The sequence below is a fragment of the Anabas testudineus genome, chromosome 7, assembly GCF_900324465.2.
Source record: "Anabas testudineus chromosome 7, fAnaTes1.2, whole genome shotgun sequence".
In the NCBI taxonomy this organism is placed as follows: domain Eukaryota; kingdom Metazoa; phylum Chordata; class Actinopteri; order Anabantiformes; family Anabantidae; genus Anabas; species Anabas testudineus.
The window spans coordinates 13819215-13834965 of NC_046616.1; the positions used below are offsets into that span (position 1 = coordinate 13819215).

A 15751-nucleotide genomic window follows, 5' to 3' on the forward strand; every position below is an offset into this window, starting at 1 on the left:
GAAGCACATGTAGCTGTACTATTGTTCTCTAATGCAACATTAGTAGGCAGTGTAATTAGTAAGAAACAGGAAGACAGCCGTATCAGTCAGACTTAAGGTGTGTGTCTGTGAAGGAATTGCAACCGCTTCATCCCAGCCTTACTGTTCTTGTCATGCTGAAAACCACCTTAGAGGAAGTGTATTAATCTGTGCAAGGCACGCTGGCGATTCCCCGATAGATTAATAATCAGAAATTGCTCTGATCTTAATGATTATCACCCCAGGATGTCTCTGGGGATTTAGATGTGTTGCTAGATATCTGTGTGTGGGTGTGCCAGTGTGTTTATCTTTGAAATGTGTTTTTTCTCACCCCCTGTGGGTCTGTTGTTGTTTGTGAGTGTATGTGGAGCAGCTTGAAGCATCTCTCTCCCTCTCCCTCTCTCTCTCTCTCTTTCTAGCTGTTGCACCCCCCTCTCCCCTCTCCCCTCCTCCCTGTGGCTGTGACAGCTCATCCATTTGAGTTAGACAAGCAGGCTGGGTTGCAGTCCTATTGGTAATTGCCTATGAAATGAATTACTTGGCAGAGAGTGAGACCAAGGGAGAGGAGGAAATTGTAATTGAACTGCCCTCTCCCTCCCACCCTCTCCCTTATGCCTCAAGTTATTACATCTGCAGTGCAGAAAGCCATTTTTCGTGCACACATAGACACACGTACTCACGCACACAAAATACACACACTTATAAAACCAATTTTTCCCTCCCCCACACGGTGGCCTCAGCAGAGGGCCATATTGATGCAGGATGATTTCATAGATTGATTGTTCACGGGCACATGCACACTGGGCCACACCACACTCCTGCACTCTTATTCATAGCATAGAGACGAATACTGTGTTTGTATCTGTTTGTCCCGTCCAGCCTCCACAAAATCCCCTATTTGGAGTGCCCTTTAGCTGGCCTTGGTGCTTTGCTAAGGCCTAATGGGCAGCTCAGCATCAGAGCTGGCACAAACAAAAGTGGTGTTCAGTATCAAGTGGGCGCTGGTTACCCCATACACACAGATATACACAGACAGCCAAGCATCGTTATTAATAACCTGCCTGTTGCTGGCCTGTTGACAGTTGAAGCCTGATGGATTAAAGAGCTGGTTTGAGGTTGTACGTCCATATACAGCATATGGTATTTTTTTTCTTTCTTTGATTGATATAAAGTGTGGTTGGAAGGAAAATCAGTACAGGCTTGCCCTACTTTACTCACGAACGTGTGTTGTACTTTGGCCTTTTAATAATCACGGCATGGAAAGAGGGGGACGAGTTAACTGAGCCACTTACCCCTGCCCCAGCCAGACATCTACATGTTATGACTTCGACCACAGCACACAATAGGATCTATTTCTGTAAATGCACCAGGGTTATCACTCCACTTAGAATAACTCTCTATCTGGCTCAGCCACTCGCACAAAATCATGGCGGACAGAAACAGCCGGCTCACTGTTAAGAGGAAAGAGAAAAAGGTGGAAAACAAAACAAATGATGAGAAGGACAAAGAGAAGGATAAGGGGAAGGAGAAAGCTGGGAAAAAGCCCGATAAAGCTGCGAAGAAGCCGGAGAAGACCCCCGATCAACCCAAGACAGATGAAGAACAGAAGAGGAACGGGGAAAGCGGAGGAGCAACAGGAGGGGAGACAGTGAACAGTGAAGAAAATGGAGAGTTTCAGCCCATTGAGCTGCCACCGTTTGAGATCGTCACAGGGTGGGTAAGATTTAATCCATACACCACAAAGGTCACAGTGACTGACAGTCGTACCTATTGGTTAGTTAGTGTCTTCTTTTGTATTATAATAGTGTTTCAACTATTTTTAAGTGTAAGTATTTCTGTTCCCATTGCATGATCTGAGCTTGATTTCAATACAGAAAAGCACTGAGGACTCGCAGCTGTCATCCCACCCAACCAGTAATAATACGCATGAGTCACATAGTCAACATTAGTGCAGGTGTTCTACCAAAACGTGACTGTCCGTCAGGGAGTGATCCCCGTCCACGGGAGCGCGCATAGCTTGGAAAAGACGCATCGCCTCTGTTAATCTGAACTACAGCTGCTTTTTTTCTGGATCGAGCCGTGATAACTACAGATATGCCCTACATGTCCCATAGCCACTAAGCAACACAGTCATGCATATTTATGTCTGGAAAAGTTTCCTATACGTCTAAATGTTTTTCATATGCTCAATATTCTGCTTGTATGCGAAAACGAGGCTACTGATGTGGGCAACATGTAGAATATAGAGAGTTATTATTATGAGTGAGTGGATTTTTCCTGTCAAACCATTCAGTCCTTTTTACCAGTCGAACCTGTGAAATGGCCATAAATTGATTACAACCAATACAGGTTTCTTTAGCGTCACTAATACTTTATGAAGATTTGAGCCATCTAGTCCATTTCTTCCAGTTTAAACACGTGTACTGCACCAGTGTAACCAGTTAAATTTCATTGACAAAGCTAATACCATGTTATTAAATATTTTGTTTATTTAGTCCATTTAAGTTATTTTCATATTTTAAGCATAGTAACCCTTTAAGTGTCCTCTGTGTTCTTTTCTAGGGTCATACAAAAAATCTTTCAAAAATTTTATTGAAGTAGCCAAACTAATTTTATTTCTTTTCTTTTTTCTTAATGTCGATTTATGTGACACATAATGTTGGCCAATTTAAAATAAAATAGAAAAACTATATACATGCCACTAGTGAACTTTCTTCACTTTCTTTGTGTGGGGCCTCTTGGCGCATCTCATAGGACACCAATGTGGACAAATGTCACATCAATCATCATGTCATCAACAACAGTAATATTGAACTTTTTCATTAATAATCAAAGTTTGATTTTTCCTCAGTCTTGGGTCAAGTCTCAGGGCGACAGAGCTTTTGCAGTTTGCCACTTACAACTGTTAAACTTGCAGAATATTTGAAATCTGTTCCTATATCTTCATTTAGGAAGACACTTAACTTGTTTTAAATGAATTCTTATAGCTTGTCATTGTAATAACAGATAATTAATTATTCATTTAAGCTTGTGTTTTGACGTCCAACATGTCTCATCTGTTGAATTATGAATGTGTTGTATTTGTTATCATTCCATAAAAGAATCGCTTCCTATTGTAAATGCTTTTTTCTTTTGTAATACTTTAAGTGTATAATAACTAATTTTAACTAATCATTGTAATGTAATATTATATATATATAGAAACAACACTTTACTCAGTGGTAGCTTAATTTTTATTCTATTTACTGTGTTGTCATAGACTCATCTTGATGGTTGGATTGTTAACAAATTCATCATAGAATAAATGAGTCATGTTCTCAGTGTCGGGCCTTGAAGTGAACACGTTTCTATCTAAAGAAGTATTTCCAATTGCAGTGTTGTACATGATGAAATTATGTTGAAAGCACTATTGGTAAATACATTTTGCTGATTGATTTTAACTCCAAAAGATGATGGCAGTGCTGTCAGATGTGTTGTTGCAAAACACTTACTTTCATGTTCACCGAAAAGAAAACTTCTTAATAAGGAACTCTGCCTCTCACTGTCCACCAGGGAACAGATGAGCCCGTTCTACTTCAAGTTTCAGTTCAGGAACGTGGAGTACTCATCAGGAAGAAACAAAACCCTGCTGTGCTTCAGAGTGGATACAGCGGGAGGCAGCACAGAGCCACTCAGAGGTTACATGGAGGATGAACATGCCACAGTTCATGCTGAAGAGGCCTTCTTTCAACAGGTAATGATCATACTCAGCTGTTTTATTGTAGCATAGATGTTACACACATGAACCCATTGTTTCCTTTCCAGGTGCTCCCCAACCCCTCCCAGGAGTATGATATCACGTGGTATGTGTCCTCCAGTCCCTGTGTGGCTTGTGCAGCCAAGCTGACCAGCATCCTCCAGCAGCACAAAAAGCTCCGTCTCTGCATATTCTGCTCCCGTCTTTTTGAGTGGGAGCAGCCAGAGATAGCAGAGGGGCTCCGGGCTCTGGTGGGCGCCGGCTGCAAACTGCGGATGATGAAGCCGGCTGACTTTGTGCATGTTTGGGAGACGTATGTGGAGAAGGAGGACCAGAGCTACACACCCTGGGAGGATTGTCAAGAAAACTACGAGTACTATGTGGAGAAACTTGCTGATATCCTCAAGTAGATGTGAATCACTACATGTTGTGTTTGCAGTGAGTCTACATGTATTTTCTGTCAATACAAAACAGCTTTAAAGATTTAAAGCTTTAAAGTTTTCGTCTGTCTTTTGAGCTCTACTGTTACTGTATCAGGTGCACAAGCTCTCTTTCCTGACCGAACTACAAATCATAACACTTGTGAAATCTCCAAATTTTTTTTAATAGTTTGAATGAACACGCTTTATAATATTTTGTATTTATCATACTTTCATAGAGCGACAAGAAAATGCTTGAAATACTAGATAAATATATTTTACATCATGAAAATGGACACTTGAGAAGAAAAAAAAATGCAAGAACAGTCATTGCAACAAATTTACAACATTAAATAAGCTTTGTTAAAAAGTTACATGTACTGACATCTGGTGTTTGTTCTAGGAATTGAAACACCGTTAATCACCTTATTTACAGTGCTATAATAAATGAAAGTTATCAGTGCCTTTACAGCTATTTCATCAATGTAAAAATTCAATTTCAAAAATATACAGTTACACGTCTATGGCAATGTCAGCCTGTGAGTAATATCTGGCAACTACTGCATCATTCTTATTAAACCTGGTGCATATGATATTTGTAGTCCACAACAGGTAAATCCTGAGTTATTTCATCTAGCAATGCAAAAACAACATTTTCACACCGCTGACACAGTTTATTACAGGATATTACTATAATTAATAACCTTTAAAACAATCCCTATGTTCCACTTTTAAGACATAGTGAACCTCAGAACATTTAGCGCTCAGTGGCACGGCTGTGAGACACCTTACTGTAAACACAGCTATCTTAAATTTCCATACATTTAAAATTTAGTCGACCATTAGAGCTTTGCACAGCTGTACCATGTCCATTTTGTGTGGTAATTATTTTCTGCCACAATCATGTGACTCATTGTTTGAAAGAAACCAGACCACCGTTGTTCTCTTCTTTATCATGGTTTTCAGTTGCCACAGCTAGAAGGAAAAAAAAAAAAAAAGAGAGGTGGACAAATAGATTAACAGCTTCATAGCATAGCTCTCATTAGCATATTGAAACATTTAATCAGAAAAATACATCTTTAATTTAACTTTATTACCTTCATCTGGGGTGGTTATAGTTAGTGGTGTTGTCTCACTGCAGATTGTGCCGTTCCCCTCCTCTTCTGCAGGTCGGGTCAGGAAAGAAGATAATGTCAATTTGTAATAAGGTTTTATTTTATAAAAAAAACATAGTTTTATTTCTTTCTGGGCTCCTTACCTTTAGCTGGTGCATTCAGTTCTTCATCGGTGATATAGTCAACCATTGGAGAGGGTGCATCTGCAAAAAGGGAGGAAGGAACTATAACAAAGCTGAAACCACATGAGTCAGGCCCAAACTCTGCAGGTGGTTTCACAAAGAATAGTAATAGTAATAGATCGGAAGATAATCTTTGATGCAGCAAATGCAGAAATGATAACCAAAGCCACGTGTCCTGTTGTGGCATCAACATACCACCACGGTCCTTTAGCTGAGCCATAGAGAGAAACAGGCTAGGCTCCTCTGGCTGGTCAGTATTACGAACTACATGATGAGAAAAGATTCAATGAGATGGAGGATTTTGAGATGACACACATTATTATGACACAGGGATAACTGTCTGTAAATCCATCACTTCATTCATGACATTATCGTTTTTACTCATTACAGTAGCTTTAACTTGAAAAAAATATCTCAAACTAAATAAACTAAAATAAGACCTGGTTTGCGCGTCACCCGGAGAATAATACACCCAAGGAAGACAGCGATGATGCCAAAGAAGATACAGCCTGAGATGGAAAGAAGCACCCTCCTCTTCAAAACTACACACAAAAATAAAATCAGACAATGAGTATGATAGAAAAACATTTTAAGAATAAACTTTATCACTTCAAGACTTCAGTCGTACTCACGTAGGTTCTTGGTCTTGAAAGAATCACTGGGTTTTGAATAAGATGGTCTTCCGGTGCGAATGCCCTGGCAGGTGTACAGGCTCTGTTCTGGGTCATTCTGGGGCGTGACCGCATGTTTCTCACTGTATGACGCATTGATTGACTGGCCCTCTTTGAACCTGTTTGAAATCGTTAGATTTTTATTTGTAAAATTATACTTAGAACCCTTAATCTAAACGGGTGTTTTAGATGGGTATTACCATGTGTAGTTCCACATGTCCTGGCTTTCCTGCACTTCACATTTGAGCATCAGGGTATCAGTGGAGAAGACCTCCGACCAGCCAGTTAACAGGACTATGTTAGCCTTTGGGCGCTCTGCAGAAAAAACCACAACGTTGAAAAGGCCCTTCAACATGTCCACATATAGAAAAAATGTGAAGAGGAAGTGAAAAACTGACCCTCAACTTTGAGTTTAAGAGTCCGACTCTCATCTGATTTAAAAGTGGTTCCTCTCTTAACTTGACATTTATATGATCCAGAGTCTTTTGTCGCTACAGAAACGATGGTTGGATTGGGTCCAGACATGAGACTTTGACTATTATCTTTGTGCCACAGGTATTCCCATCCAGTAGAGACATTAACGTGACAGTAAAAGGAGACTGAATCTCCAGTGTGCATCAAGTCATGCTCAGGTGTCTGTGTCAGTGTGACATTGGGTTTCGTATCTGGGGGTTGATAAAAATGCCATTGCTATTAATATAACAGCGATAGGTTATATCACACTGCAGAGTTTAGCAATAGTGAAGCTGAAGCTATTTATACAGTATATACACTATACAATTGACATTAATAATGATTGATTTTGATTTCATCTGTACCTCTCTCAGTATGACACCTAAACGTTTTTAAATATCTTTTTTTAAACTGTTTTTAAACAGAAGACAATGAATCTCACCATAAACCTTCAGTGTTAGTTCAGAACTGAAGCTGCTGCTAACAGGCCTGGCCTTGAGTTTTCCCATGCAGCTGTAACGCCCACGGTGTGAATGTGAAGCATGACTGATGGACAGATTAGTTCTATCCAAGTCAAAAGATACATCATTGTTGAATTCCTTTCCATCCTTGTACCATGTATATTTCCAGTGAGTTCTGTTAGTCGTCATCCCACAGCTCAATTTCACATCCTCAGTGGGAAACACATCCAACCAATTAGAGACATTCTCTAATGATGGAACAGGAATTACTGAAAATGAGCAGATACATTAGTCACTTTTAATATTTTAATTGTAGCTCCATTTAGCAGCATAACTTCTCTGATTGTACATCACATGTATACAGAGTAACTTCCTTTAACTCACCAGATATCGTTAACACCCGTTCATCACTCTGCTCTGTTTTGTACTTTGCTTGGTTTCTTGAGGCCATACACCTATAACGCCCACTCTCCGTCACAGCAGCATTGTGGATGAAAAACTGACTGCTGCCGTTAAGGATTTCACTTCCATCTTTGAACCAGTGGTATTTCCAACCAGATGAGACGTCAACTTTACATTCATATGTCACTGACTCTCCAGTGTACACCAGGCCAACATCGGGCTGTTGAGTCATCAAGGGTTTAGGGCTTTTATCTAAACAGACAATCAGAACAATAAGCAGTTTTAAACTGTTCATAAATGTTTGACCAATCGGAAAACAGCCTCCAGTCTAAACTCCAAGCAAGAAATATAAATACTATGTTTCCCAAACTGTTCCTTAAAAATGATTTTAAAAACTAAAATTTATTTTTTTGCTGTAGCTCCCAACTGTATCTTTCTCGGTATGACAACTGAACATGATTTTTAAATATCTTTTAAAAAGAAAAAAACTGTGTCAGTACAGAAGACAATGAATCTCACCATAAACCTTCAGTGTTAGTTTAGAACTGAAGCTGCTGCTGACAGGCCTGGCCTTGAGTTTTCCCATGCAGCTGTATTGCCCACGGTGTGAATGTGAAGCATGACTGATGGACAGAGTAGTTGTATCCGAGTCAATGGATACAACACTATCATTGTGGATTTCCTTTCCATCCTTGTACCATGTATATTTCCAGTTAGTGCTGTTAATCGTCATCCCACAGCTCAATTTCACATCCTCAGTGGGAAACACATCCAACCAAATAGAAGCTTTCTTTAATATTGGAACAGGAATTACTGAAAATGAACAGATACATTAGTCACTTTTAATATTCTAAGAAACATCTACAGCTATATTTTAATTGTAGCTACATTTAGCAGCATAACTTCTCTGATTGTACATGACATGTATACAGAGTAACTTCCTTTAACTCACCAGATATCGTTAACACCCGTTCATCACTCTGCTCTGTGTTGTACTTTGCTGGGTTTCTTGAGGCCATACACCAATAACGCCCACTCTCCGTCACAGCAGCATTGTGGATGAAAAACTGACTGCTGCCGTTAAGTGATTTGACTTCCATCTTTGAACCAGTGATATTTCCAACCAGATGAGATGTCAACTTTACATTCATATGTCACTGACTCTCCAGTGTACACCAGGCCAACATCGGGCTGTTGAGTCATCAAGGGTTTAGGGCTTTTATCTAAACAGACAATCAGAAGAAGAAGAAAAAGTTTTAAACTGTTCATAAAATGTTTGACCAGTCAGAAAACAGCATAAAAACTGACCAGAGCTTCAGTGCAGAAACACAGCTGGAAATTATATCACACTATATACATATATTTATATTTAAGGAAGGGTTGATTTATGCCTCTTTTTGCTCTGCATACATGTGACCCCACAACTTTTAATATCAGTGGGGCTTTTTGAATGTATATTTGAAGCGTCATTGACTGGACTCTCATTATTTCCCTATAGGTAGATCCATCCAGAGGAAACATTAATGTGACAGCTAAAGTAAACTGACTCCCCTGGAAACATCACCTCGTACTATGGTTCATGTGTCAGTGTCAGACTGGGTTGCGTATCTATGTGTAGATTAGAAAACATTACCTACAAATCATTTTACAAGTTTTAATTATTAAGTAAATTTTAGAAAATAAAACTCACCGTACACCGTGAGATTAAGTCCAGAACTAAGGATGCTCGTGACAGACCTGCCCTTTATGTGTCCTTTACACTTATATTGTCCTGCATGTTCAGCTGAGGCAGAATTGACAGTAAGAGTAGCTCCACTTGTGTCAAAAGAAACAGGACTATTCTGCTGAATCTCCTGTTCATTTCTGTACCACGTATATGTCCAGTCAGATTTTCCATCTATTTCACAGCTCATCTTCACACTCTCAGTTGGAAACACATCCAACCAATTAGAGACATTTTTTAATGATGGAACAGGAATTTCTGAAAATGAGCAGATACATTAGTCACTTTTAATATTCTAAGAAACATCTACAGCTATATTTTATTTCTAGCTATATTTAGCAGCATTATTTCTCTGATTGTACATGACATGTATACAGAGTAACTTCCTTTAACTCACCAGATATCGTTAACACCCGTTCATCACTCTGCTCTGTGTTGTACTTTGCTTGGTTTCTTGAGGCCATACACCTATAACGCCCACTCTCCGTCACAGCGGCATTGCGGATGTCCAAACGACTACTGCCGTTGGTGATTTGACTTCCATCTTTGAACCAGTGATATTTCCAACCAGATGAGACGTCAACTTTACATTCATATGTCACTGACTCTCCAGTGTACACCAGGCCAACATCAGGCTGTTGAGTCATCAAAGGTTTAGGCTTTTTATCTAAAAACACAATCAGGAGAAGAAGAAAAAGTTTTAAACTGTTCAGAAAATGTTTGACCAGTCAGAAAACAGCATCAAAACTGACTGTGCACTACAGTGCAGAAACACAGCTGGAAATTATATCAAATAAGGATCTGAATCTGAATTAGTTTAGCAGCTACCCTGTTCTGTCTAAATCCCCTAACAGCATGTTTAAGGTTCAATAATAATGTTTTATCTGCACAAAAAGTGTAAAATCAACTATTTTATGTTTATTAGGGAGTCACCAGGCAGCCAGTGGCCGGCTGTTTGCCTCCAGTCTTCACTCTAAACAAGACATCTAAATACTCTACTTAAAAATGATTGATTTTGATTTCACCTAACCTCTCTGTATGATACCTAAATGTGATTTTTAAATGCTAAAGCTGTAACGCCCACGGTGTTAATGCAAAGTTTTACTGATGGAGAGAGTAGCTTTATCTGAGTCAATCACACTAGATACATATAATTATATTTAAGGAAGCGTTGATTTATGCCTCTTTTTGCTTTGCATGCACATGATCCCACAACTTTTATATCAGTGGGGCTTTTTGAATGTATATTTGAAGCATCATTGACTGGACTCTCATTATTTTCCCATAGGTAGCTCTATCCAGAGGACACATTTATGTGACAGCTAAAGTAAACTGACTCCCCTGGAAACATCACTTCGTACTATGGTTACCTACAAATCAATTTACAAGTTTTTTTAGGCACATTTTAGAAAATAAAACTCACCGTACACCGTGAGATTAAGTCCAGAACTAAGGATGCTCATGACAGACCTGCCCTTTATGTGTCCTTTACACTTATATTGTCCTGCATGTTCAGCTGAGGCAGAATTGACAGTAAGAGTAGCTCCATTCTTGTCAAAAGAAACAGCACTATTATGCTGAATCTCCTTTTCATTTCTGTACCACGTATACGTCCAGTTATGTCTTTCAACTATTTCACAGCTCATCATCACACTCTCAGCTGGAAACACATCAGGCCACTGGGTGATCAGCTTCAAAGATGGAACAGGAATTTCTACAGAGAGAGAAACGTATTAGTCACCTTACATATTCCTTTGAATTGAAAGATAATCTACATAAAGCCCATGGCAGTTTTAAATTACAGCTTAATTAAGCCAAATTAACTAAATTAATCCAAAATAAATAAAATAAAAAAAAAGCATAAAAAAACTTGAACTTTATGACCTGAACACTGTGAACAAGTGTTCAGGTCAGGTCACTGTGAACAAGTCTACAATAAATCATGTTTATGTTTAAATGGGTATTTCTGACTGAATTCTTATTTGTTAGCACTGTGTGTTAGCACTCACAAAATATTCCACTGCTACTTGCATACTTCATACTGCACATCTCTGAGCTATCCTTCTGAGGGTTATGCTACACCACAACATCCTGTTTCGACAGAAAATGAATAAAATAACGGAAGCATCATGATCTGAAAATTCAAAGTAACTTGGAGGGCCTAAACAGGAATGACGTCAGGCAACAGCAAGACAGCATAAATTAACAGATGCATTACGTTTTCAAATGTACAATAAAGAGGTGCGCACTTTCTGAAACATAGGAATGTTTTTTATAAAATTACTTTCATCTACCAAGAACATGTCCTCACTGAAAGTGAATGTTGTTTCACCTCTGGTGGCACAAGTAATTGCCCTTATCAGATTAAGATAAAGTTGAATGCAAATTGTTTTGGTGAAATGAAAGACTCGTATAAACTTTGTGGTCCCTTTATTAGGCAAATTGTTAAAGCACGTGCAATATTTATGATGCCTACAATACTCACACATTGTAACATTGTCATAAAGCTGTAAAACCAATTCTGTATTTTTCTATTCAAGCTAAAACTACAAACTATCGCTCTACCCAGGCCTCTCTCTGTCTGTTCTGCTGAGCAAATATATGGAAATGTCCCTAAATCTTTATAATAATAGAAATAACTGAAATTCTCTGGTTGGTAAGATGTGCAAGAACACATCGGTGCATCAAGAATGTACATCAGAACTGAAACAGTGATGATTTGGCCGTTTATCTGGTGAGTTTTGGAGCATTTTTATTTATTCTTATTATACAACAACGCATTTCTGTGGGCTGAGTGGAGAGGAGTGGATTGATTTCTGGTGCTACAGCTTGAATCCCAAAAGTCGTATTATAATATTCTGTAAAATTATTTTTGTAAATGTTGGTAAAATTGTAATATTTCTGCAGGTACATCTCCATGAGCCATTTCTTTCAACATGTCACCTAGTTTTATATTGTAACTGATTTAATGCTACCTATAAAGATTTTAGATGCCTTAAGATAGCTGTATTAATGTAAAGTTCAAGCAATGCTATTTAGAGACATGAACGCTGACCATAAACCGCAAAAAAACATAATTAAAATGACTCTCTACAGATGAACAAGATGAGGAAAAGGAATGAAAAACTTGTTAGCTGTTCAAATTGCTAGTTTTCCAGATAAAAAGGTTGCAGTAACAAATGTGAGCTTACCAGAGACCTGAAGAGAACTTTCCTTTGAGGAGAACTCAACTTCTGAACCGAATGAAGATCTCTTGGTTATGCAGGTATACTGTCCATTGTGAGAAAGATCTAGGGAACTTATGGTGTAGTCGTTTATAGTTGATGAATTTATTTGTTTTCCATTGCGATACCACAGATATTCCCATCCAGAGGACACACTGATCGTGCATGTGAAGGTGACCGACTCGCCACAGAACATCTTGTCAAAATTCGGACTTTTGCTCAAAGTGGGACTGGGATTTTCTGACAATTAGAAATAAAAAAGAAAACATCAGCCTTTACATTATGCTATATTATATTGTGTGAAGACATACAGGAAAATATATTGATGATCGAACAAAAGGACACTTACCATGAACTTGGAGAGGAATTGAATTACTAGGCTGAGTGCTGACATTCCTTGTTTTGTGACGACCTGTACAGGTATAAATTCCAGCATTATGTGTTCCTGCAGTGATTGTAAGCACTGATTTGTCCTGAGAAAACATCAAATTTGAATCAGATTCTTGAACTTTCACTCCATTTCTGTGCAAGCTGATAATCCAGTCAGAGCTGCCGTCGATATTACAAGTGAACTCCACTTTCTCAGACTGGAAAATCTCCTTCCAGGCTGACTTTAGCTGCAGAGATGGTACGGGAGGGTCTGGAAGTTCATTTAAATATATTATTGGTCATATTAGGACAACAAAAGATGCCATTATGCTCAAGTCATGTAAAACATTGTTTAAGTTCATTGATATAACTTTGGTAATAGGTACAGCTATGAATGTGCAGCATGTGACTCTAATATTGTTTTAGCATAAAAAAAAAGAAGAAAAAAAACATTATGGAATCTGAATTACGGAAAACAACAGTGTGAAACTGTCGTAACGATGTTACTCAGAAACAAAACAGAAACGTCATTAAAAATAGTATAATAGTCAGTTGAAGTTTTTTTGACAACGCCCATGATGGTTTTATTCATGGGTGTTGTCAAACTGAAACCCACTTGTTAATATTTAAAAACACTTTGAAAGGTGATTTAATAACAGGACTTTATAAATACTGACTGATTTCAGGAAGTAGTCCACAATAAATCTACACAATCTAAAAAAACAGGGAAGCAGCATGATGTTTCTTACTCTTAGTTAAGACACGGCTAAGCATTCAAACTTACTGTAGACAGTTGTAGATTCTGGCAGAGGACTGGTTGGAGGAATGTCACTCGAGGACACATCAGTGACTGCTGGATGAGAGGACAGATATGGAGGACAGACTTTAGATCAGAACAAACAGTATCTGTGCTTTAAATCTAAAGTAGAGAAGTTACATTGATTAGCAACAGCAGCACTAACAAACGTTTAGGTGCAGTCGTTAATCATTACTGCCTCTCAAATGTGACAATATGTTAACAGAGCTGACACTGATACTGAAATAGTCAGTGTTCTTGTTTGTGAGCGAGGGAGAGAGAGCGACACAACCACAAGCCCACACTGCTGTCTTAGACATTTTTTAGGTTTGAAATACCTCTGAGATGGTCTCAAAAAAATAAAAAACACTGTGTATGATGTATTATAGGAACATTTAACAACGACAACCATGTAAAGAGGTTTGTTTTACCAAATGACGAAATGTAAACTTGCACTAGTAGGAACTGCCACAGTCATGACAACAAAGAACTTCATGTTCCTCATACGAACTTTACTCATGATCTACTTCCTAAACATTATTTGGGTCGGAATTGGATTCAGTACAAGCTCATAAATTGTTCAATATATAAATGTGTGGTAGGTTAGTACTCGCAAAAGCCAACTAGGAAGTGGAATATTTAATTAATTTTATATTTTTTTGGGTCACTGGAAATTTTGATAGACGCTTTTTGTCCAAGGCTTTAGACAATTTAACATGCATCACGAGCTACCACTTCAAAGCTGTTGTGAATGTGTCCTACCACTTTGAGGAGTCTGGGCGCCACAGAGAGCAGTGAAATCTGTCAAATCAAATAAGAAAGAACATTTAGTGCGACTCAGGTTTGAATGTACCTTAAAATAGTCTTTGAGATAAATCACAAAACTTAATACAAAAACTTACACATGACACTGAAGACCTGGAGAAGCCACATTTTCCATTGAGCTGCACATGTAGAGTCTGTGCTGCTGAGTTGAGTCATATCTGCTGTGCAGTGAACTTCAGCAGAGGAAGCTGACTGCAGACGAGATGGGCGTGTGTGACAAGATCATTTCTAAACTCACCTCAGGACAGCAGCTTTCCTGTCTCGTTGACATCTGCTTTTTTTTTTTTTTTTAAGCAACAGGAAACGCTTTGGTACCACAACCACATTCAGATGCCTGTTTTCAACAACATAACTTCGAGGTGTTGATTTCTGCCACAATGACAGCAGAAACGAGCAGTGTGTTTTGGGAATTGAAACGAGTTGTGAGAATGTCAATGTATTGACACCCCTTGAGTTTGTGTCTGTGAAATAGGGGATTCAGAAGGTTTTTCCTTTTTTATTCAAAAGTTGTTCAGACTGTGAGAAATGTCTACTAAAGCATCTGTGTCAAGAAAAAAGCAGAAGTAAAACTGAAGCTCTTTAAAACTGAACTTACTTGTTGCATATTCATATTGGTTATTTTTTTACCTGTAGGTGTTAAGATATTTTTACACTTCTGTGAATTTAAAGTGTTAACCACAAATGTCATGGTGACATCCACTCGTCTTTATCTATGTCATTGCCTAGATGTGCAAATGAAAAGCGCTCCCTAATATCACAGTAGATCACATTATAAAAAAATTGCTGTATGCACATCTCACATTGTTACTTCATGCGAGATATCTTAGGAAGGAAGGAAGTCCTGAAGCTGTGTGCAGACTTCCTATAAGACTGTATGTCAGCGTGTTTCTGTCCTTCAGGCTGTCGTTTTGTTTCATCATCTCTGCCATAAGGTGTCAGTAGAACACAGAACAAGAATGATCTCCAACAGCCATGATTCACACCTTAGACACTGGACACTCTGTGTACTGCATTCCCGCCAAAGCACATTGAACTTGATGACAGTGGTACTTTAAGATACTGTTGACTTGGTCTGACATGCTCTCTAGTGTTACTGGTTGTCTGGCCCACACTCCGCTCCCTCTGTGGGACCTGGATGTGGTGCTGGGGCCCTTCAGCGCGCCCCTTTCTAACCTCTGGATGGGGCCTGTCTGAGGTGGCTTTTCCCTGAAGACCTCCTTCACGCCCCGTCAGTCAGCGCAGATGCTGCCGCTTCCTCCCGGATGACTCTCTCTTCAAAGTGCTCCGTCACTCCTACACAGTCTGGCCCAGACGTGCTGGGTTCTCTGAGTGATAGACTCTCTCCAGCTCAGACGCT

General features: G+C 38.9%; 2 protein-coding genes across 2 annotated transcripts; one reads left to right on the forward strand and one right to left on the reverse strand.

Moving 5' to 3' along the window:
- The first annotated feature begins 1139 nt into the window (after positions 1–1139).
- On the forward strand, positions 1140–4547 carry apobec2b (apolipoprotein B mRNA editing enzyme, catalytic polypeptide-like 2b). The gene is made up of 3 exons (XM_026368077.1): positions 1140–1731; positions 3571–3751; positions 3823–4547. The coding sequence occupies exons 1-3, from the start codon at positions 1445–1447 to the stop codon at positions 4162–4164; spliced, it is 810 nt and encodes a 269-aa protein (XP_026223862.1). The 5' UTR covers positions 1140–1444; the 3' UTR covers positions 4165–4547.
- On the reverse strand, positions 4340–14616 carry LOC113167465 (hemicentin-1-like). Its single transcript, XM_033326052.1, has 18 exons — positions 14472–14616; positions 14342–14370; positions 13558–13624; positions 12754–13044; positions 12372–12644; positions 10604–10894; positions 9578–9847; positions 7977–8270; positions 7440–7709; positions 7037–7324; positions 6540–6806; positions 6342–6456; positions 6103–6260; positions 5911–6012; positions 5666–5734; positions 5432–5491; positions 5271–5336; positions 4340–5148 (listed from the first exon to the last, which is right to left on the reverse strand). Exons 1-18 carry the CDS (start codon positions 14548–14550, stop codon positions 5084–5086), a joined length of 3054 nt encoding a protein of 1017 aa, XP_033181943.1. The 5' UTR covers positions 14551–14616; the 3' UTR covers positions 4340–5083.
- Positions 14617–15751: the final 1135 nt, after the last annotated feature.

What these genes read in the sequence shown, in the direction of transcription:
- apobec2b (XM_026368077.1), top strand. Translation starts at nt 1,445, where the DNA reads ATGGCGGACAGAAACAGCCGGCTCACTGTTAAGAGGAAAGAGAAAAAG. An exon ending in CCGTTTGAGATCGTCACAGG is followed by an intron (nt 1,732 to 3,570) that starts GTGGGTAAGATT and finishes ACTGTCCACCAG; the next exon opens with GGAACAGATGAGCCCGTTCT. An exon ending in AAGAGGCCTTCTTTCAACAG is followed by an intron (nt 3,752 to 3,822) that starts GTAATGATCATA and finishes TTTCCTTTCCAG; the next exon opens with GTGCTCCCCAACCCCTCCCA.
- LOC113167465 (XM_033326052.1), bottom strand. Translation starts at nt 14,550, where the DNA reads ATGACTCAACTCAGCAGCACAGACTCTACATGTGCAGCTCAATGGAAA. An exon ending in CTCTCTGTGGCGCCCAGACT is followed by an intron (nt 13,625 to 14,341) that starts CCTCAAAGTGGT and finishes TCTCATCCAGCA; the next exon opens with GTCACTGATGTGTCCTCGAG. An exon ending in TTTCAAGACCAAGAACCTAC is followed by an intron (nt 6,013 to 6,102) that starts GTGAGTACGACT and finishes TTTTGTGTGTAG; the next exon opens with TTTTGAAGAGGAGGGTGCTT.